General features: G+C 39.0%; 1 protein-coding gene across 4 annotated transcripts; it reads right to left on the bottom strand.

Moving 5' to 3' along the window:
• Positions 1–421: 421 nt before the first annotated feature.
• On the bottom strand, positions 422–12,562 carry LOC149813955 (putative E3 ubiquitin-protein ligase XBOS34). Of its 4 annotated transcripts, none has more exons than XM_089991960.1 (9): positions 12,202–12,562; positions 10,635–10,749; positions 4,073–4,153; positions 3,849–3,937; positions 3,064–3,155; positions 2,762–2,843; positions 2,486–2,588; positions 1,729–1,814; positions 422–1,536 (listed from the first exon to the last, which is right to left on the bottom strand). In XM_089991960.1, exons 1-5 carry the CDS (start codon positions 12,301–12,303, stop codon positions 3,072–3,074), a joined length of 471 nt encoding a protein of 156 aa, XP_089848086.1. In that variant the 5' UTR covers positions 12,304–12,562; the 3' UTR covers positions 422–1,536; positions 1,729–1,814; positions 2,486–2,588; positions 2,762–2,843; positions 3,064–3,071. The 4 variants fall into 4 exon arrangements, with proteins under 4 accessions (XP_089848086.1, XP_089848085.1, XP_089848084.1 ...); XM_089991959.1 differs by having other exon boundaries at positions 3,078–3,155; positions 12,202–12,467; XM_089991961.1 differs by lacking the exons at positions 422–1,536; positions 1,729–1,814 and having other exon boundaries at positions 2,560–2,588; positions 3,107–3,155; positions 12,202–12,467.
• Between the last annotated feature and the right edge of the window lie 5,136 nt (positions 12,563–17,698).

Here is a 17,698-nt window from a genome sequence, read left to right as displayed (position 1 = left end):
AAGTAGGCAAGGGCTGTCAGATGAATATGACGAGCCAATCATCGATCATACATATATAATTTGCCTCTCTTCTATATTTATATATTTTCTCAGATCGATCCCATCCTCAACAAAATTCCATAGCTGGACTACATACAGAGCCACTTCGAGTTTACTATATATCATGCTTATCAGAAACAAATCAAGGTGCAACCATTTGAAAAGCAAACTCCAGCACCCACATTGAACAAACCTGCTTAACTAGTCTTTGGACAAACGTAGGACCATTTACAATATAAACATCATTTTTACCACCTACAGTCTCCACTAGAAAGTTGAAACCAAGAACAAACAAAAACTAAAACAAGATGAAAAATAAGAAAAACGAAAAAGAGACATCCAACGTGCCTTTCACCAACGCACAGCCATAAGGTAAACGTGTTTACTTTCAACCATTCCTTGGAAGAGGAACAATATCAACTTTTATTTTAACCGATAAAGTCCATTCAAAATACGGGAACGCAAAGGAAATATTTACATACATGGTGGCTTGAAGAACTGGATTCTGACTTGTTCACGCAATTCTACAAACAACAATATGAGCAAATTGCCACCTTCAATGTCCGATTTCTCTAAATGCAGCTCATCATCAGCGACAGTGCACAAACAGGGCATTTCTTGGCTTTGATCATAAATCTGGTATATATATTTCTATTGTGTACTGAAATAGAGGTCCAACTCCCTTCACGTACGCTGGAATTTATCCACACAACATAAATATTTATAACAAAGATTGCTAAGATGTACTGAAATAGATGTTCAACTCCCTTTAAGTATGCTGGAATTTACCTACACGGCATAAACCCTCATAGCCTGCTCAATCTTTGCACGGCAAACAGGGCAACCCCAATTCTTGGCTTTGATCTCATTCAAACAAGCCATGCAACCAGCCAAGTGACCGCAGGGGATGCAAGCACCCTCTATTGGAGCATCCCAGCAGATTACGCACGTTGGTGAACCATCACCATCATCTTTGGATGGGCGCTTATGTGAACTATCCTTTACAGAAGGCACGTCCAAGTCAATAGGACTGGAATCAATAGTAGGGTAATGAATTGCACCTTCTTCAGGAAGAAGCGGAGCTGAAGGAGCCAAAGAACCAGCCACTGAAGAGATCTCAACAGAGGGGATATCATGTGGCTGGTGACTTTGACAAGTCTGAGCGGGGAAGTTGCTTGGGCCAGCTTCAGATGGAACCCATCCACTAGGTTTACAGCTAACAGGCTCAGCCAGCCAGTCACCTGCATTGGCTTCTGAAGTTGATGGCAGCCTGTCTGGAATTGCGCTCAGCACATTGTTGAATCCCCAGCCATTGTAGGTAGGAGTTCCAGTGGGGCCTGCCCAACCATTAGTGTTAATAGCTTCAATGCTCTGGTGGGTGTTGGGTAAAGTGGGTAGACTTTCCTCCGTAGTTGATTGGAGTGAAGCATTGATGGCCATGGATATATCAAGATCATCTGCTGATGATGTAAGAGAGGTTGCCGGGGACCTTATACGCTGCAAAGGAAGAGGAAGAACTCTGTTGGGATCTCTCAAAATAGGTCCATGGAAGTGCACCATCGACTGTACAAATCTAGTGTTTTGTTTACAGCAAACAAGAAACTAGTTGTATGTGTGTGGCACCACACACACACGCGCGGACGAGTCCCAAAAAGATGCATGTGCACGCTAAATAGCATTCACCAGTACCTGCGGAATTCCTCTACAAGCTTCATAAAGCCACTTTAGCTGCTCTTTGTTACCCTCCTTTTCAGATAAGAACTTGAACTTTGTTTCTGTAAAATGTTACACAGTCAGTACAGAGGTGGTTTTAAAACGTTTTAGTTTCCAAATGCACATTGGTCAGAATCACCAGATAAAGACAAAATCAACAATTAAGTACTACAAACTACCACATTATTGTGCCCGTTAAATTGCACAGATATTGGATTTATACACAGCTTGGTCTGATCACTGGAAACAACACAACATATTATTCAAACCCACAATGGTTCAGTTAGAAACATTCCTCTTTTGTTGAAGAATGGTCAATGCTAGTAATATTTATTATCTGTATTTATAAAGAAGAGGAAAATTTAAAAAATCAGGGCATACACATTTTAAACGCACCCCATCCATGGTAAATCCCTCAGCCCAAGCCACTTTATTTTCCATCAAATCGTCTAAAGAATGTAGTATAAGATTTGTTAAATTCTCATCATTTTTCTTTGGAAACGCGGTGATTAATTCTTGGTCCATGGGAATTTTCCAAATTTGCTAAGAGCCCCATTATTCTTATGGGGGGAGTAATTTTATGAGATACAAAGAGCATCTAGATCCCATGAAACACATTCCACAATAAATCATAATATAGCTAACAAAGTTCCATTCACAGCCCATGGCAATTTGTGGCTTTAATAAATTTCATGATTGAGCAAATTTCCTCTGGAAACTTAGAGAAACTTACAGCTGTGCTTGTCAAAAATAATCAGCATAGTGTCTGGCTGGTTAAATTTGGGTTCGTCAATCTCAACCTTCCACAGCAAAATGACTGTCCGAGGCTGTGCAACCTGCAAACAGAATATCAACACAGCAAGAATAACATAATTCCAACATGCAGATAAGTAATCAGAATAAAATAACATTAATTAATGGCAAGAAAACTTGAGAAAAGCCCAAGAATCTGCATGCTAGGAGTCCATCAAGCTTTGACGGTTAAGCAATCATATATGAAGTTTCATACCTGCAAGCCAGGATAAATAGCAAGCTGAAATTTTCTGGGACTGGTTGGATTGCGAGAATCCGCTGGTATAATCACCACCCAACTGAAAACAATACAAATACAGTCAATGCAAATAATCTACTAATTTCTTAAAACCACCCTGCAATTGGTGATTGAAGCATAACCTGCTTAGTGATTTAGCCAGGCTAGAAAACACAAATTTTGCAGAATATTACTAGTTTTGACAAAAATGTGCATCAAAAGAAAGACTTCCAAGTCTAACAAGCCAACAGAAAGAAAATGACTACTGAGCAAATACTAACACTTTTTTTTATACCCATTGAGGTGCTAGTGCCTCCAATATACCTGGACCAGAAAGCTCCCGAACCCAACCACAGAAAAGGCAGATATGTCCCTGGGTAGGAGACAGAAATAAACATAGCGAGTGAACAGCACATTAAAACAAATGGAATCAACAATATGTAACCAAATTATTTTAGAAAATCCTCTGCATGTATCAAAGTTCTGAAGGAAGACAAGCATGTGTAAACTAGGTGTGTCAAAAGGTTGGACCTTCACCGGACCTCGGTGGGTCTAGACTCAGATCCGAATTTAAGATGCTGGTACCGGGTCCATACCCAGGTCTGACCGGACCTACCATAGAAAAAACCATCCAGGGTCAACACAGTCCATACCCAGTAAAATAATAATTTTTATGCTTTTTACACTGTAAATTTCCAGATCTTAATCAGAACTCCGTTTGGACCTGGGTTTTGGTATGAAATTTTGTAAACCATACCAGGCTCTGTATACTAATCTAACCTTATGAATCCAACCCTAATGCTTAAGCCAACCTCCTTATTTATAACCAAACCCAAATCCCAGCGGATCCAGAACAGATTGGGATTGTGTCATACCCGACCTAATGACAACCCTAGCATGCAGAAAGAGCCACTGATGCATATGCATGCAGGTGAATGCACACATGCATGGGTGCAGACACATAAGAGTGCAACTGTTCAGAACTCCAGATGCACGTCCACTCAGACATGCAGAAATCACAAGTATAACCAGCCAAAATCTGAAGCTTCAGAAAAATAGACTTTACCTCAATAACACGGACAATATTGATGTGTCCCTTTGTTCTTGCCACATCCAAAGGAGTTTCACAATCATCATTCATCACCACTGCATTAGCTGAAATGGGATGCAGAAGGGAACTTAAAATTTAAGTAATGAGACGAGAATGTCACATATAGAAGAAACCTTTCAACATAAAGCTTTTTCAGAAAAATATTTCAACATAAAATACACAAGCCATCCAGGACAAACCTCCATGTGAAAGAAGTGAAAGGACTGTTCTATGAAGGCCTTTTTTGACAGCATGATGCAAAGGAGTTCCTCCACGAGAACCTGGGTGCACAAAGCATGATTAAGCTGTCTGCAGTTTCCCATGTTTCAGACCAAAAAACACAATGTATGCATGCAAACCCAACTTAAACAAGCCCAGCCAAATCAAAGAGCAAAATAGTTTTATTTTTTTAGATAGGCAAGCTGGGGTTAGGCAGACCCCCCACCAGTTATACATTTGTACCAATGGGTTTCGAACTTGCGACATCTCAACACAAGGTGACGTGCACTCACAGCTCCTACCAAAGAAGTGGAGCCCCCTTAGTAAAGAGCAAAATAGTTGGCATCAAGTAAATGCTGTTGACAAATTGGAACCAAGTACATGAAACTCTGAATGCTTGGAAGCCAAGCTCAAAACCTATATAACAAAGATACCTCATTATCCTCCTCTTAGTATCACCTTATACGTTATTCTTTACTGAGAAGGCCATGAACACGTATTACAATTTACTACAATATCCATCCAACATAGTTCAGATGCATGTTTTTATTGAAAAAGGTAATGGCCCTGCAGTTCAGATACCAGAGTTCTTTGATGAGATTATAACAAGATGGAGATACTGCCCATAAGCATACTAGGTTCATTTGAACTAAATTTGGATATTTTGACTGTAAAGCAAAAAAAATATCATAGATGTGACTGGATATCCAGTCATGCAGACAACAAAAAAAAAAGGAGAAATATCTAAGTCCATATCCTTGTTTAAGTGACATCATTTATAGATAACCACACATTTTTGTTTGACAACAGTTTTCAAATTGATATCTCTAGCATGTAACTTACTAAGAGGCACCTTATTACAGCCTAAATCAGCTAGAAAGATTACACATTATAGCCCTTAATTAAGATTCCAGTAACCCAGGTCTCAAACATTATGTCAAGCAAGACAATGAATGATGCAAGTGATCTACAGGAAACCAACAAACCTCACTCAATATTTGAAACATCTAAAAGAACTATCCCAACTGCTATATATAACACCCCGATCTGGGACCTCGAGAGTCCAAGCCCGTTGGTATTACTTTTCATAGGGAAAGCATACAGAATTCACACAAAGAAAACATGACTAATTTTTTTTTCTAATAACTTAATTTTTTTCATCATTTATAACATGCAAAAATAATGATTACATAAGTATTCAATGACAAGAAAATAAACTAACAAGTACTCTGCAGCAAAGTCGGAGTAGCCGATCACGTCCTACCTGCACTAGTATACCTGAAACCTAGAGTTGTAATTATTTAGGAGGTGAGTCCACAACTTAACAAAGAATATTCATAAGCAATAAATGACTTTAACTTACAATTGTAATGGACTCTAAGCTCCTAGTCTAAATTTAGTTTTCGACACACTACACAAGATTTGTATGTTTTGATTTTTTTTCTTAACTCTATCAATCAAACGCTCACTCACATCAAACTATAACACTAAATCGGCTATACCGGTCATAGTCATCTATGGGCGTAGCAACCCGCGTAGAACACCTGAATTCTACATTGTTGATCAGATTATAAACCATACACTCCCAATGATCCCCATATCATCAGGCACTGCACTGAAACAACAAGAGAGACTCCACCGGTAGCTAGCTGGAAGGTTAAACTCAAACTCAAAGTCGGCATGGTTCATACTACAATGTAAGCGTAATGACTTTCAACCGTCCATGGTTGTCTAGAGCCCCAGATATTGTGTGAATAACCAACTTTATTAACCAATAAATGAATGTCATAAAAACATAAATAAATAAAGTTTGTAACATAGAGTCACTCTATCAAGAACATCAAAAATAGGTCATGTAAACTGGCAGGCCCCATGTAGCAATCAGTCCCATCACTGAGCTCTTGATCCTGAAAAATATTTTGAAATACAGGGTAAGAACCAAAGATTCTTTGTACAAGTTCTTCTAAAAAACCAAACATAAAGGAAAGAGCATAAACCAAATTCAAGAATAGATTCTGAGAAATATAACAACAATAATTTAATAATAAATTTACCATTCCAGTATTTAAAACCCTAAGTTATATTTTAAGTTCATTACATTAAACCTTACTTTCAAGCTCGTGTTTCACTCATTCTCCCACGAGTGATATCGTGAAATAATCACGATGAATCTCACTCTTAATCTCATAATAACATTAAGGTTCATACTTTGTATCAGACTAAGCATACAACAAAGTAGAGTCGTTACGTCATTAAATCACCGGCGGCCCACTCTCCATAGTGATTGTACTCTAGCCACAAACCAGATACCACTTCTGGGATTTAAGGGGTTATGCATGTTAATCTCAAAATAAAATTCACATAATATATTTGCAGATTATAACATAGATATGTTATCATAAAATCAATATTTTTTTAATATGCAAAACATAGAACGACTAACGTTTGCATATAAACATCGCATTGCAATAATCTTATGCATGATCATTTTATGCATATCATACTCACACTCAAAAGCTACATTTCTAAATATGCTAATATACAACATCAATAATAATATGCAACGCAATATGGTTTGTTTACAACTAAGATACATATACATATATATTTATATATATATATATATAAATATAAAGATACATATACATATATATGTATACGTATCTCTATTTATATATATATATATATAAATATATATATTTTCTCTTCCTAAAATACCCTCAAGGGTATTCTTGTAATTTGTCATTTTACGCATATTCCAATTGGAATATGCATTGTAATATTTCTTTTATTTTCTTTTTTTATTTTTGTTTTTCGTACCATATTGGGGGCCTCCCAATAGAGACGTTGGGGGCTCTCTAACGTCTCCTTTGGGAGCCCCCAAGGTGGTCCCTTTGAGTGTGTATAAATAGGGGCTCTCCCCTTTGTATTTTCTACTCCTTTGGAGGAGCCTTTGCTCCATGTAATGGGTGTTTCACCCTTCCTCTTTTCAATAATATCAACTTATTATAGGCATTTTTGCCCCTTTGTGGGTTTATGTGTTAGCACATTATGTGCTTGTGTTTTCCCCTTTAGTGGGTATATTCGCACTTCATGTGCATGTGTATGGTTCATTATTGAACCTAATATATTCAAAGTTGTTTCCTTACAGTACTATAGTTGCAATCGAGTCTCAAGAGGCTCTAGCAACAGAATTTGATCATCACACAAGCATGTTCATATTAATACACATACCTTATTTAATATTTTGACAAAATTATCAAAATATTTCTCCCGAGTTGATCCATCAAACCTCAATTTTTATGCCCTTGATTTGACCAAAAATAGATGACAAGGAGATTCTCATCTACGATACGAGTCTAACGCACCAAACTTCACTCAATTCTGAGTTTGGAGTGCAAAGTTATGCCCATTCTACTTAATCAGATATTGGGTATACCTAGGGGTTATTTGGTTATTTCAACTCTTATGATTTGACCTGACTCATCCTAGGTCAAAACAGGTTCGGTCTGAGTTTAGAGTACTAGGTTTACTGAAACTAGTCTTGACCAAAGTTACCGAAAATGCCTAGGCAAGTGGAGAAGCGTGTTTTGGAAGCGCGAAAAGTCATGCTTCCGAAACGCACTGGGAAGCGCCAAAATTTATGAGAAGTGTGCCTCCCATTTGTGAAAAGTGTGTTTCCCTTTTATGGAAAATGTGCTTCTCATTTTATGGGAAGAGTGTTTCCCCCGTGCTATCCCCCTTATTTTTATTTTTATTTTTATTTTTATTTTTATTTTTATTTTATTTTATTTTATTATTCTCTTTATTAGCTTTCCCCTCGCTTCCTAGATCGCTTTTAGTTCGCTTCCTAGGACGCTTTCGAGACTATTCCTGATTCGCTTTTAAGTCATCCCACGCTTTCCGCTTCCTAAAATTTTGAAAGTGCCTCGCTTCCCACTTTCGCTTCTCGTATTGCTTCCCGCTTCAGCTTCCTCGACTAGCAACCATGGTCTCGACAAATTTGGGTTTGATTTAAAAACTCAATTAGATTCTCAAAATTCATAACTAATCACAAACTGGATTCAGAACCAATTCTGATCTGGATCCAAAATTGTCATACAGTATCCAGATCCAGTTCTAATCTGGATCCAGAACAGATCCATCCGATTATGAGTTCGATCCAGAACTGTCAAACTGGATCCAGGCCTCTAGTTCTGATCTAGATCCAGAACTGATTCATCCAATTGGATCCAGATCTGGCTCTGATATAGATTCAATACTGATCAGAACTAGATCCAGTTCTGATCTTTATCCAGATTTGTCAGACAGGATCCAAACCCAATTTTTGTACAGATCCAGTTCAATTTGGATCGGTCCAGACCGACAGGATCAAACTGGACCCAGATTCAGTCTAGTCTAGATCAGACTAGATCCAAACAGGAAACCGAGACCCTGTCAGACCCAACTTGGTCCAGTTCAGTCAACCGAGTCAAGTCTGAAACAGTTGACCAGACTCGGTCTGGACCAAACCGAACCAAGTCGGTCTTGGTATTTTGTTTTTGTTTTTTTTACTTGGTTACGCACTCAAACCGACCCAAGTCGGTCACTGGCATAGGGTGGAAGGAGCACATCCCCTTCTGATTTCTTTTCCCTCTGTTGCAGAGAGGCCGGCAGCCAGAGTCGGCTCTCTCTCTCTCTCTCTCTCTCTCTCTCTCTCTCTCTCTCTCTCTCTCTCTCTCGACAACAAGGTCGACAGCCATGCCGGCTTTGTTGTCCGGGTTCTTTTTTTTTCTGCAACTTGCCGACAGCCATGGTTGCCGACCCTTTGAACAACTGGAAAAGAAGGGAAAGAAGAGAAGGACAGCATATATGTGGTGTCGCCGACGACGGTTCCAGTAAGCTTCTCTCTGCAACTCTCTTGTTGTTTTTTTCTCACGCTCTCTCGCTCTGTGTATCGAGGGGTGGAAGGCTCACCGTGAGGGCTCTATAACGGTGTGTGAGGATAAACCTCACCCCACCCAATGATCGTGGGGGGCGAGGTTTATCCTCAACACCCCCCCCCCCCCCTCCCGCTACGATGATAATGGGAAGGCGGTTCCGCAAATGAGGGAACCTTCTTCACCTTCTCTCTTTTTTTCTTTTTTTACCTTCCCCGCTCGACGATCGCGTCGGGTGGGTTTACATACATCATGTCAAAGTGATGATGAATGAAATAAATAACCAGAAACTGAGAAAGACAATTAAAACCAACAATTATTTTATAGCCTCTAGCAAGGTTTTCTACTCATATAAAGTGGTAAACCAGCAACTGATGGAAAACAATGGCGCAATCAGTCTTTTCATGCTTGGTGATTCATGAAACTGTTTCTTAGTGCTGACATCGATACAAATCATATTTTCACAATATGTAGAAGAATATTAGCTGTAATCAAAGAGATGTTCGTAAGCAGATGTTTGACTTTAGTTCTTCCATTATATGAGGAAGCACTCATCAACATCCCAGTAGAATTCTCTCTCTCTCTCTCTCTCTCTCTCTCTCTCTCTCTCTCTCTCTCTCTCTCTCTCTCTCTCTCTCTCTCTCTCACACACACACACACACACACACACACACACACAGTCGAATCACTTTGCTCTCCACGATGAGAGGAAGATGGCATAAAATAGAGATTGATCACAAGACCAATGGATATAGTATACATCAACTAATTGTGCATAAAGGCCTGTAACTCTATGCATTGGGTGAGCAAAAGCTGCCAATGAGGTTGACTAGAATGAGAATGGCATTTCACCAGATGGCATAATGTCCACTTACTAACCAAATTATAGTTAAATGTGTAGATATTAAAGGTGAAGAAGAGAGAAGGATAACAGCCTTATCGACTAGGACCCTAACTTACTAACTCGCACACATGTGCACGCACACACACACACATACATCATGATCAGATATCTCATGACAATATTGGCAAGGGTTTTTCTCAAGAGAAACTCTCAGGAAAATTACCGCCAAATTTTAAAAATTAGCGATATAAATTCTAAAATTGAAAAAAATGGAAATCATTGTATGCATCTGTTCTTAATGTTCGGCACATTAACAAGTTCACCTTTTTCTCCCTCCTAAAAATGTTTGAGATACCATATGCTTTACATGTTAATCATCATCATCATCAGAGGTAGTTCCACAAACTATAAAAAACTTAAAAGGTGAATTAGATATAAAGCATATTTTTAATATGCATTCCATGGAAATTTTCTAAAAATATCTTAGAGATTACAGTTAATGAGCCACCATGAACTTGTAAAATTTCTAGAAGGCAATCTGGTGAACTTGTTGGAATCCATTAAAGACTGAATGTAAACCTCAAATCCACTACATATCACCCACGTAGCAAAAAGATGACTTTAATGAGAAGAACTGTGACAAGCATTCTTTTCCCACTCCAATAGAGAGTATTTACAGTTCAGTTGTCATTTACTTGAGCACACTTCCAGTTAAGCAAGCTTCAAATTCCCTGGAGGGTCTTACAGTAATTAGATTAGAATTAGATGGGGGGGAAATACCAGGGCGATAAGCATTCAGGTTGGCACCAAGTTCGATAAGACAATCTACAACGTCTATAAGTTCCCCTCTCGTACATGCCAGAATAAGAGGAGTTCTCCCCTCTTTGTCGACCCACTGCATGAAAGATGGCATCTTATGTTATTTATACATTCATGACATTAGTCAATGACAACGAGGACCACATCCAAAAAAATAATTCAGATATTTGAAAAAGAAACTAAACAGTAACCAGAATCGATAGTACAAGGAAATTCCCAAAATGTAACAATTTAGGACTTTCTTGTTACAGGCACCAACTCATATGATAGTAATGAAAGAACAATAGTAACAACATCAATGACCACCTCCATACAGATGCAAAAAAATGAAAAGAACAATATAGTGAAAAAAGTTCCAATAAAAAAGAACTGATAGAAATTCTAAAAGATTGGAAAAGAAACTGGAGCTTTTACAATATGACAAAACTAAAAAATAAAAAGTAGAATGCACTAATGACATAGTGGATCCTTTTTAAGACACCAAACTAGAGTAAATTTGTAGGATCCCACATCTAGAAAGAGAGTGTTGCCGACATCCAATTGAAAAGCTTAAAAATCAAGCTTCCACAGATGACTAAACAAGCAATTGTGCCCATTGCATTGAGTCTAGCACTCATTGCAGGGATCTGCAGGGTGTAATTCATCATCTATCAGGATACACAAAAAGCATTGTGATGCAAAAACCTATTCTTTACCATGCAATATACCAATGTAAACCAAAAAGCAGCCAACCACGTAGATATCCCAAATTTCTCAGAGAAGATCAAAATTTATTAGAAAGTGAGTTCATCATCTAATAGGATACACAAAAACGTTGACATGCAAAAAGCTATTCTTTACCATTCAACACACCAATGTAAACCCAAAAAAAGAAAACCAACCACATAAATATCCCAAAATTCTCAGAGAAGTTCAAAATTTCTTAGAATTCACTTTCTAGTTAAATTCTTGAGAAAACATTGTGATGCAAAAAGCAATTCTTCACATGAAACCTATCAATGCAAAAAAAAATACATATATAGTCAGGTACATAAGTACCCACACATTTCTTAGTTTATAAAATTCATTGTTAAACTCAAGAAAAATAAGAGCAAAAAAAATCCATCCACTTAGAGAACGAGGGCAATAGCCTGCAACTATAGGACATTGATGCGAATAATAATTCCGTTAAACGATATCACAAGGAACCCACGATTACTGCTCCACTGTATTCATATGATAATGAAACGCAGAACTATCTGAAAGTTATAGATAGCATCCATTAGCAATGCCTCAACGGTAACCCGAATTACTTCTTCGCAACCAATCGAAATCGCGACGACGAAAATTTTTGCATCTAAATTCATAACTTCAAAATCGGTCAGAAAGCAAGCTTATACGAGCTATCTTAACAACACAATGCTGAAAATCATTCCAACCACCAAGAAAAAATCGAGCAAGGAACCGATGAAACCACAGGAAAACAAACCCCAATTGCCCAAATTTTCACGTAAAACGGAAAAAATGCCAAATGAAAGAGAGAACATACCTCGAGGCCGGCGCCACCTCCACGAAGGGATCGGATGGCACCGATGTTTCCTATCGTCACTTGCTGGTACAGCAGTTCGTCCTTGGATTGCTGAGCTCCCATTTACTTCACCCAAAACGAAGACCCAAGAAGAAGAAAGTCTTATGAAATTCCCAAACACGAGAAAGCTAGGGCTCGGAAAGAAGGAAAAGGAGACCGTACAGAATCCCCGGAGGAAGAATTAAAGCGAAAAGGGGGACTGTGGGAAGAAGAATCCTACCAACAAGGGAACTGCGGAAGGTGGGAATCTCAAATAACCGAAAAGATCATAATTTTTTCTTTTTTCATGTTTAGTTCAAAGGAGAAAGAGATTTGCTGAGTCCCTGTGACTTGACTTAGTATTTCATTTAGCAGGGATCCATTACTCTACATTTGTGACTCTATGAGAGAGAGAAGATACCTTATCACGGGGCATGGATTTCAACCAGCTACCAATGAAAAGATCGGTCCTTCCCGGCGTTTCCTTCTTCGTTGGAATTGGATACTGCCAGCCAACGGAGATTCACATTACATTTAGTAGTGCAAACGTGGTCGGGAATTACACGTACATAAATGGGAGTGCTTACTGCTTCAGCTGTATCAAAGAATCATAAGCAAAGCTGAGCAACTCGTGGGCCTCCTTCTCTGTGTTCTGCTTTCCAAATGTCATCTGCGGGAGGGTTATGTATGTTCGCCCCCCGATGATTCACTGAATCCCACGTCAGTGTTCGGGGGATCGAATGAGCGCCACATATTCATGCACATGGGGCTCGTATTCCCGTGTATGTTGACATAACTTTGCATCGGACTCTGGTGCTGTTGCAAAGACTTAATCACCATTACTTGCTTTTCTTGCCCTGAAATGACGGTTCGAGGAAATAACAAAAATATCCTTCATTCAAAAGTTGTGAAACGACGGGTGGGAAAAAGGACAAAAAGTCCTCCTTTCAGAAAGTTTGATGTTAACCATTTAAAGTGGAGACGTTCGCATGCGCCATCTGCTGTAACAATGCTCCCATTATCAACGTTCCAGTGTTACAAAACATTCCAGTGTCTTCTCTTCATTACTGCTGCCGTTAGGCATCATGGAAGAAAGCAATGATTCACAAACATTCCAACCTTGTTCCATCAAGGCACAGTGAGTAGCTTTTCATCTCATCATGCTATCGATGAAGAAGGCATGTCGCCTTGTGTGTCATTAAGGCTTTGTTTGGTTATTGCAGGTAGATCTTGTTATTACGAAGGTTGGAAACTTATCGATATTTGTAAGACGCTGGGACCTGTTGACAAGAACGCTTGTTTGCAGATGCTAGGAAGGGCCTCTACCCCATCAGGTATCCTACAGTCACTCATCATATGCATTGTATCTCAAACCGCTGTATTAGTAACAGACTCTCGTTTTTGTGAGATACATTTTTGTTAGTTAATATCGATTTGTTTGCTATTATGTTCAAGTTCTTCCTTATCGATTTGTAATTTATTGTGCGATATATTTATCGACCTTTTAGATAGTATGTTTTTGTATCGTCGAGTTATAAGTTATAAAAACTGAACTGCCGTATCGATTTTCAATATCTGACAAATCGCTATACATATCGTTTTGTAAGATATTATATGTTTTGTAATATGTATTTGTAAGATATTTGTACACAGACTTTGAAAACGTTTGGGTGCAGAAACACATCTTGACACGCATGGCGGGGCGATTTTCGCATGCATATCGTTGCTCTCTCAGCGACTTCTATTGAACTCGCTTTAGAGCCTCGTGGATATTATGAGAGCGTTATCGTCAACACACATGTACGACATGTTTATTTTATTGGCATGATAAGCGACACGTCGATGCTCAGCACAAGCAAACATCAAACCGCACTTGCTTTGATACTTTCATTCATTAAATCGTTGCTTTGACTTGCGTAACCCTAGTGGTATCCGTTCTTATATGCATCCTGATTAAATCGTAGTAAACCTATGTCGCTTGCAAACGGAAATTGATATATTGCTTACAAAACATTCCACTGTCTTCTTTTATTTGTCGTTGTTGTTAGGCATTAAGGAAGAAAGCAATGATGCACAAACATTCCAACCAGTTCCATCAAGGCGGCGTGAGTAGCTTCCCAGCATCATGCTATCGATGAAGAAGGCATGTCGTCTTGTGTGTCATTAAGGCTTTGTTTGGTTATTGCAGGTAGATCTTGTTCTTACGAAGGTTGGAAACTTATCGATATTTGTAAAACGCTGGGACCTGTTGACAAGAATGCTTGTTTGCAGATGCTAGGAAGGGTCTCTACCCCATCAGGTATCCTACATTCACTCATCATATGCATTGTATCTCAAACCGCTGTATTAGTAACAGACTCTCGTTTTTGTGAGATAATATCGACTTGTTTGCCATGTTACTGCAAACACAAATTGATATATTGTTTAAAACATTATTGAGCTTATCATCAGGTTGTAATAAAGACGATGTAGCTCAATCAATAGAAAGATCTGGAGAATTGAATATCTATACTTATGACCCAACTGAAGAATTGAACATCTGCACTAACGATGCACATGAAAAGAAAGGTGCAGGCATTAGACCCACTATTGACTTGAATGTTCCAGTGGAAGAAATGCAATTCAATGATGAGGTAGACTACCATGACAGCGCACATAATAAAAGTGTATACACCGGGAATGTACACGGAAGTACACCTGACTTCAATGTTTCAGGAGAAGAAATGCAATTCAGTAATGATCCTGATTTTGATGTCAGTACACTTAATAAAACCGTAGGAACTAGGAATGTACATGGAATTGCACTTGACTATGTTCCTGTAAAAGGAATGCATTTTAATAACGAAGAAGATGCATATAAATTTTACAATGATTATGCCTTAAAAGTTGGCTTCAGTGTGAGAAGGTTTTTTTGGTCAAAAAATGCACAGGGTGTCTTGGTTAGAAAGACATATGTCTGTTCCAAGCAAGGTTGGAAGAAATCAATGGGAAATCCAACTAGGAGCACGCCAGAATCAAGATGTGGATGTCAGGCGAGATTGGTTTTGAGAAGACATCCGAATGGGAAATTTGTCGTGCGTACTTTAATCAGTGATCATAATCATGATTTATCTGCATCATTTATGACTCCTATGCTAAGGTCACATCGTAAAGTAACTGTAGCTCATGCTGCAATGGCTGAAATAGCCGATAGCGCCGGCATTGCACTAAGGAAGACATACAATTTGTTTACCCGCATAGATGGTGGTCGCGAAAATGTGACATTCACACCTTTGGATCTTAGAAACCACTTGAGCAGGAAGAGGACAGATAACATGAAGAACGGAGAAATATGTTGTTTGGTTCGTTACTTACAGAATAAATCAAGCAATGAACATGGTTTCTTTAGTGCAATGCAAGTGGACGCAGATGGATATGCCGTGAATATGTTTTGGTCAGATTCAAGGTCTAGATTAGATTATGAATGCTTCAATGATGTGCTTGTGTTTGATACTACAGTAAAGATTAACACTGAACAGTGGCCATTTGCGCAGTTTGTGGGAGTGAACCATCACGCACAGAGTTGTATATTAGGCGGTGCTTTTGTGTATGACCAGACCAAGGAAACCTTTGAGTGGTTGTTCAGAGTATTTACACAGGCAATGAACGGGAAGCATCCTGAAACTGTACTCACAGATGGTGATCACGCAATTGCGGCTGCAGTGCTTCATGTGTGGCCAGATGCACATCATCGCCTGTGCTTGTGGCATATCTTTCAAAATGCAGCAAAGAACATAGGACACATATTTAATCAGAATACAGGGTTTGACAAACATTTTACAAGGTGTGTACTTCATAGCGTAGACGAGGTCACCTTTAAGTCAGATTGGGACAAAATGATTAAGACATACGACCTTGTTGACTGTCTGTGGTTACAAAATTTATATGCAGAAAAAGAGAAGTGGGCATTGGCATATGGAAGACAATACTTTTGTGCAGGTATGATAAGCACACAAAGAGCCGAATCTATGCATGCCACGCTGAAGAAAACCCTGTAATCATGTTTAACAATGTTTCGTTTCATGGAACAATATAAATTATTTGTAGACGGTCTAAGACAGAATGAGCTTGAACAAGACGTAAAATGCTTTAATACACGACCTCTAACTTTTGGCATGAAAATATTGATGCGACCTGCAGCTCTGTATACACTAACTGTATTTGAATGGATCAAGAAAGAGGTGTTGCATGTCATGAATTGCAGAATAGAAGAACTGGTGCAAACCGAGAATATGCACAAATACCATATTTTTTGTCAGGGCGAAAAGCATCAGGAAAGGCAAGAAGCGCATGTCACGTACAATGTCGACAACGGAAGGGTAGAATGTTCGTGCAAAATGTATGAATTCAACGGTATCCTATGCTGTCATGCATTAAAGGCACTCAATCAAGAGAAGATACAAGAAATACCTGAGTCTTACGTAATGCGAAGATGGACGAGACGCGCGAAGATTGAAATGCTCGTTATGGACAATGCGAGTAAATCTGGTGTTGACGAGAAGTGCCACATAGCCTCCCGTTACCAACAACTGTGTAGGTCATTCATGCATGTTGCTGATTTGGCATCGAGAAGCGAAGAAGGCTATGCATGTGCGAGAAAAGCTGCAACGGAGTTACTTGAAAACGTGGAGTTAATTCACATTAAGTCTTTTGCAGCGAATGAATACCAGCCGAAGATAATGGGATCGAACAACGTAGGTCAAAATCATGTCTCGCTTGACACTCCCGAGAAGTTGCGCCGAAGCGTAAACATTATCTTCAACAAGTTAGTAGTGAACGTTGTTGATTATGATGGACATATTCATGAAGCAAAGGGTATCAAAAGAAAACCTGCCTTTGATCACAGTCGTCGGAGGGCAAAGGGTGCACTAGAATTGGTTGGCAAGAAAAGGATTAAGAAACAACCAACCTGTAATAAAAAACAACAAAGCCCTTCGAATGAACAGGTATGTAAAACATTATATTGCTCCCCATTGCGTGAAGCTTGTCAAATAGCTAACTCATGTAATGTCCATCATGCAGCAATACCCTGCAGAAGTACCGACAAACGTTCAAACCTACATTCCTCCCGACCAGATTTCCGGCAACGATCGCTACAGTTTTACAAGGCTTTTGGTATGTTATCGATGTTGCGAGGCGGTAGGCATTTCTTGTGAAACTTAATTCAGTGTCTAATATTTTCTCTTTCATGACAGGCTACGATGCAGTCGACAGATAGGTTTGGGACACAGGAATCTCGTGTGGGCTATTAACTTAGTTGGCATGCCTCTTTGCATGACCCGATCTCCACAATGCTGGATTTTTGGAGAGTTTATAGTCGTTTGTCATTGACGACTTGCGGTTCGTGGTTGAATTTGTTCAAATCGATAGATAGCGGGTTTTTGCTTCTAGTTGTTCTAGTTGTTTCAATAATATACCTATGTTTTCTTTCAGCAAAACT

The sequence above is a fragment of the Nuphar pumila genome, chromosome 16 (assembly GCF_984573655.1).
Source record: "Nuphar pumila chromosome 16, dmNupPumi1.hap1.1, whole genome shotgun sequence".
Lineage (NCBI taxonomy): Eukaryota > Viridiplantae > Streptophyta > Magnoliopsida > Nymphaeales > Nymphaeaceae > Nuphar > Nuphar pumila.
Note: the sequence above shows the minus strand (reverse complement) of the source record. Positions and strands in the feature narration are given on the sequence as shown.